Below are 6124 nucleotides of genomic sequence, written 5' to 3' on the forward strand. Positions count from 1 at the left end.
CCTCAGAGTCCTCTACCGGAGCTTCAGCGAACTAAGGACTCGAATTAAGAGCGTCCATCTTGTTTATGTTAATTTGGAGATTGGCTTTAACTACTTCGTTTTCTTTTGATATATATATATATATATATATATATATATATATATATATATATATATATATATACTGTGTTTGTGTGTTAAAATTCCCCTCTCTCTCTCACTCTCTCTCTCTCTCTCTCTCTCTCTCTCTCTCTCTCTCTCTCTCTCGTTTATAAAACCATCAGAAAGTAAAATATTAGTGCTCTCTCTCTCTCTCTCTCTCTCTCTCTCTCCACAATAATTCTTTGTCCCCCAAAATCATCCCATTGCTTCCCCTTCATTCCCAGATTGTGGGAATCATCTTCCCATAGAGAGAAGGCTTTTGTTAATCGACCATTCCCACAATGGAAATCCTCAGTTGTTTCCAACATGCCTTTGAGTCACAACCTTCTCTCGGCCCGTCACATTGGTGACCCCAGAAGTCGACTCGCTCCTCCCGCCTTCCACCCACCTCACCCCCCCTCACCCCTCCATTGTTGGTACCATGGAGGACTCTACGGAAGTTATTGCTGCGACTCCCCCATTGAAACTTTCATCATTCGCCAGCGGAGAGGCGTTTGCTTGGTTTCAGCGCACAGAAGTCCCGTTTCGCATCAAGGGCGTGACTCGCTCAACCACCAAAGCAAATAATGTTCTCGCGGCGATACCCGAGGACACCTTCTCGAAAATATCCGACTGGCTTTGTGAACAAGGAGACACCCCAATAGCGTATGACGCCCTCAAAACATACCTTCTGCAGCAGTACTCGCCGTCGCCAGCCGCCCGTATAGCAAAGCTTTTTCAGCTCTCGCAACAACCGTTGTATAGCAAAGCTTTTTCAGCTCTCGCAACAACCGTTGGGGGACCAAAGGGCTTCCCTCGCCCTCAGGGATATGACCAGTATCGCTCGCCTGCAACCTGCCGCAGACGGCTCTCCTCGTGAGGTGAACCTACTTCGTGCCCTTTGGATACGCCGTTTACCCGGACCTATATGCACTGCCATACCCAATGTCTATAGTTTACCCATAAAGGACTTGATGACCAAAGCCGACGCCCTTATGGACAGCCACTTCAAGACCTCCATCAACGCCTCCACCCCTGACAAAGAGGACGCCTATTGAACGTCACCCAAAGCTGACGTGAATGCTGTAGGACATACACGCCTACCCCGTGACGTGCCGAAGCGGCGACAAAGCCACCCACTACCCACCACTCACTTGCGCCCCCACCAACGACTTCTACTGCCACTTAATACCTTCCATTCGCCACAGTTTTGCTACTATCACTTCAGATTCGGGGCAACCGCGAAGAAATGTACCATGAATTGTCAGTGGCCAAAAAACGTGTAAGTAGGCCATCGCTCGTGGCGGTGGCCTCCCGTGTTTCTAATCTTTTCTTTTTACATGATGCAGGAACGGGCGTGCGATTTTTGGTAGACACGGGTTCTTGTCATTCTCTTTTGCCAAGGGAACTCTTCAGGACACGACATAGTCTGTCTACGTCTGCCGACGTCCGGTTGGTAGCTGCCAACGGATCTGCGATACCCACCTACGGTTACGAGAACCTCACATTATCGTTCGGAAACAGTAAATTAAATTGGAAGTTTCTCGTTGCTGACGTCACATTGCCAATCCTCGGTGCGGATTTCCTCTCTCATTTCCACCTTCTGGTCGATGTCGCCCACTGACGATTGGTCAACGCAAAGCCGTACTTGTCGACACTTCTTCAACCCGCCCCCTGCAACCTCGCTCTCCACATCAGCGCACCCACGGATGCCTACCCCCACCTCCTCACGTCGTACCCAGAAGTTTTCCGTCCAGAACTTCGCCAAACGCCCACGGTTCCTGCCAAGCACGGTATTTATCACCATATCAAGACAACGGGACCCCCAGTCTTCGCAAAATTCAGACGTCTTGCACCGGAACGATTGGCAGACGCCAAACAGACGTTTGCTGAAATGGAGGAAATGGGCCTTTTCCAAAAGGCCTCCGGCCCATGGTCGTCACCCTTACACATCGTTCGGGATTACAGGCGCCTGAACATGCAAACAGAAGCGGATCACTACCCCCTCCCAAACATTGCCTACGTGACCTCCTATCTGCACAAAGCAAAGGTTTTCTCTACGCTCGACATCCTGAAGGGGTATTATCAGGTGCCTATGAACCCAGAAGACATCCCCAAGACCGCCATCACCACCCCGTTTGGTACATACACCTTCAATTACTCCTGTTTTGGCCTTCGTAATGCTGGGGCAACGTTTCAACGTCTCATGGATGGCATCTTAGGGGACCTCCCCTTCTGTGTATGTTATGTGGACGACATACTTGTGTTCTCCTTCTCAAAAGAGGAACACCTCCGTCACCTGCGCATCGTGCTCGACCGCTTGCAACAAAACGGCCTTGTAGTCCGGTACGACAAGTGTGCCTTTGGCGCCAACGAAGTGTCGTTCTTAGGGCACCGCATCACTCCTGAAGGAGTCTATCCCCTCCCTGAGAAGGTAGCAGCTGTTCAGAACTTCCCCATGCCCTCAACCATCAAAGCTCTGCAGGAATTTTTGGGCATGATCAACTATTATCACCGTTTTCTGTCAGCCATTGCCGCCACTCTTGCTCCCCTCTACGCCTCCCTCAAGGGCAAGCCAAAGGACCTGAAGTGGGGTCCCCTTCAAGAAGCAGCCTTCTGCAATGCAAAGAAGGCCCTATCAACTGCTGCGGCTCTCACTTTTCCTATCCCACATGCCCCCCTCCTCCTCTCCACCGATGCCAGCGACGTCGCTATTGGTGCAGTACTTGAGCAGGTGGTCAACGGCTCGCCCCGCCCATTGGCCTTCTTCAGCAGAAAACTGTCCAAGGCAGAATCGGGTTGTTCTACCTTCGATCGAGAATTGCTGGCGGTGTACTTGGCTGTCCGTCACTTTCGCCATTTCTTAGAAGGTACGCCCTTCGTCATTCGCACAGACCACATGCCTCTGGTGCACACCTTCACTCGACAGTCTGACGCCTGGTCACACGTCAACGCCGACATCTCTCTGCCATGGCTGAATACAATTTCACCCTTCAATACGTCCCTGGGAAAATGAATCCTGTTGCCGATGCCCTGTCAAGAAACACGTTGGCTGCCGTTCAACTGGGATTGGATTACAACGCCCTGGATGAAGCCCAACGACAGGATGCAGAGTATCAAGCATGTAGGACATCCTGCACATCCCTCCGTTGGGAAGACTTCCCCCTCCTCTGTGACATCAGTACTGGTAGACCGCAACATTGGATCCCTGCTCCCAAGCGCCGGCAGGTGTTTGATTTCATTCACGGCCTTTCACATCCCTCGTGCCGTTCTACTGCACAGCTGCTGAGGACGAAGTTCATTCGGCACGGCATTTCTAAGGATGCTAAGGATTGGGTCCGCGCCTGTACTTCTTGCCAAACTTCCAAAGTACATCGACACACGGATTCCGGAGTGGGCCCCTTTCCTCAACCTCAGTGTCGTTTCGCCCACATTCACGTCGACGTTGTAGGTCCCCTACCCACATCACAAGGACATCGTTACCTGTTTACCGTCATCAGCCGCTCCACTCGTTGGCCTGAAGCCATTCCCATGGAAACTGCAACGTCCGCCTCATGTACATCTGCCTTACACTCTGGATGGATTGCAAGAATTGGTATCCCTGAGCATATTACTTCTGACAGGGGTACCACTTTCACCTCTCAATTGTGAGCATCATTAGCGTATCTTCTGGGCATCACCCTACATCACACAACGGCCTACAACCCCGCCGCCAATGGAATGGTTGAACGTTTTCATCGCACCCTCAAAGCAGCTTTGATGTCCCGCTGCAAGGATTCCAACTGGTTTACTCAGCTTCCCTGGGTCCTCCTGGGACTAAGGGCCACTCCTAAAGACGCCCTCGATGTCTCGGCAGCTGAAATGGTGTATGGCGATCCACTGGTCGTCCCTGCTGAATTTTTTCCTTCTACAACCTCTTCCGACGATCTCCAGCGCATACGTCACGTCAGGGGAAAATTTACTCCATGCCACCAGACTTACAAGCCCCCAGCGAAGCATCACATACCGACAGACTTGCACTCTGCAACGCACGTCTTCCTGCGCAACGACACTAGCAAGCCACCGCTAACGCCCCCTTACACGGGCCCATTCCTTGTGATCCGACGCAGTCCGAAAGCATTCCTATTAAACATTCGTGGCAAAGAAGACTGGGTCTCCATTTATCGTCTAAAACCTGCTTATCTCCTGCCAGATGACCCTCCTACAGTTCGCCTATCTAGATCAGGGCTCCCTATTTAACAAGTACAGTATGTCATTTTTAGGGGGGGAGCCATGTACCAACCGTGTGTCGCACGTTCGTACATAGTTCATTTTGTGCTTGTATCTTCGCTCTCCCCTCGCACTAAAGAGAACCTGAAAAAACATGTCTTGTTTCTCCTTTGTAACATTGTCTGTTTTTTTAACATGAAAAAATTCTTGTTGCCTTGAACTTTTGTATATAAAGGAGAGTGTTCTATAATAAAGTCACTCAGTTGTTTTCAACTTGCCTTTGAGTCACAACCTTCTCTCGGCCCGTCACAATTCCATACTGATGATTGTGTGCCGCCTGTGTTTCATACATGCTCGTACACTGTAACGGTATTGCTTTTTTGTCTTATCGCTCGCTCTTCCCTGCACTCTAAATAGACCAACCTCTGTAAGATTGCTAGCTTACGTTTTATTTTGTTTGAAGTTTTGTAACGTTCTAGTTCACAAGTCCTTGTATAAAAGCTCGATGTCTGTTTAGTAAAGTTTCATCGCACTCCTCTCGCCTCTCTTTTACAGCCTAACGCTCCACTCAGTTTTGGGGACTGCCGAAGGAACAGCTCCCTCATGTCTTGAAGACCTCACCGTTGTGCCCTACTTATTATAATGCTGCTCACTAAACCTAACTCTTCAACACACACCGACATACGGAAAATGCAAACCTTCGCCAGCAAAGAAGTGATCGCTTGGTTCCAGCGTGCTGAAGTTTAGTTTTGTATCCGGGGAGTGAATCGCTCAATAAGCAAAGAACACTATGTCCTTGCGGTGATAGATGTCAGCTTCCTGAAAACTTTAAATCAATCAATCAATCCTTGCGGTGATCGCATTGGACACGTTCCCAGAAATTTCAGATTGGCTTTGCAGCCAAGGGGACAACCATATAGAGTATGATGCCCTCAAAAAATACCTCCTGGAGCGTACAGTACTTGCCATCGCCAGCCACCAGTATAGCCAAGCATTTTTAGCTCTCGACTACCATTCCGGGACCGAAAGGCTTCGCTCGCCCTCAGTGAAATAACTAATATTGCTCGCCTGCAACCTACTGAAGATGGTTCTCCTCGGAAGGTGACTCTACTTTGTGACCTTCTTGCTCACAAGTAATTGTATATGGGCTTGATGTCTGTTTAATCAAGTTTTGTTGCACTCCTCTTGCCTCTCTGTTACAATCTAACAGCCCACTCTCACAATTTGTGACAGCCATAGGAACAACTCCCTCCAGCCTTCCTACTTACTGTTTTGCCCTACTTTTTTATAATGCCGCTCACTGAAACTAATTCTTTGACACATGCTTGACCTCTGAGAAATGACTAGTACCACTCGCCTGCAACCTGCTGCAAACAGTCTTCCTCAGGAGTGAACCTACTTCGTGCCCTATGGGTACGATGCATAACCCAAACCTGTACGCACCGCCATCTCGGATGTTGATGTTTTGCCCATGAAGAACTTGATGACCAAAGTTGATGCTCTTATGGATACCCACTTCACCACCTTCAAGACCCCATCAATGCCTCCACTCGTGACAAAGAGGAAAACTATTTAACATCAACAAAATTTGACATGAATGTGGTAGGACACAGACGCCCACCCCATGACGTGCCGGAACAAGGACAAAGCTGCCTGCCACCCACATATCCCAACCCTTGCTCACTCCCCAACCAACGACTTCTTCAGCTATTTTCTGACGCCCATTTGCCGCAGTTATGCTATTACCACTCCAGATTCGTGGCTGCTGCAAAGAAATGTGCGAATGGTTGTTAGT

The 6124-nt window shown here is 49.5% G+C and overlaps 1 protein-coding gene across 1 annotated transcript in view; it reads right to left on the reverse strand.

The window, feature by feature from the left end:
* The window catches only part of LOC137649446 (flagellar attachment zone protein 1-like), an 8805-nt gene extending 4124 nt beyond the window's left edge, over positions 1-4681 (reverse strand). Inside the window, exon 1 of the mRNA XM_068382429.1 lies at positions 4608-4681. Within this exon, the coding sequence (XP_068238530.1) occupies positions 4608-4681 (74 nt within the window). The remainder of the gene's footprint in view (positions 1-4607) is intronic.
* Positions 4682-6124: the final 1443 nt, after the last annotated feature.

The sequence above is a fragment of the Palaemon carinicauda genome, chromosome 11 (genome assembly GCF_036898095.1).
Source record: "Palaemon carinicauda isolate YSFRI2023 chromosome 11, ASM3689809v2, whole genome shotgun sequence".
Lineage (NCBI taxonomy): Eukaryota > Metazoa > Arthropoda > Malacostraca > Decapoda > Palaemonidae > Palaemon > Palaemon carinicauda.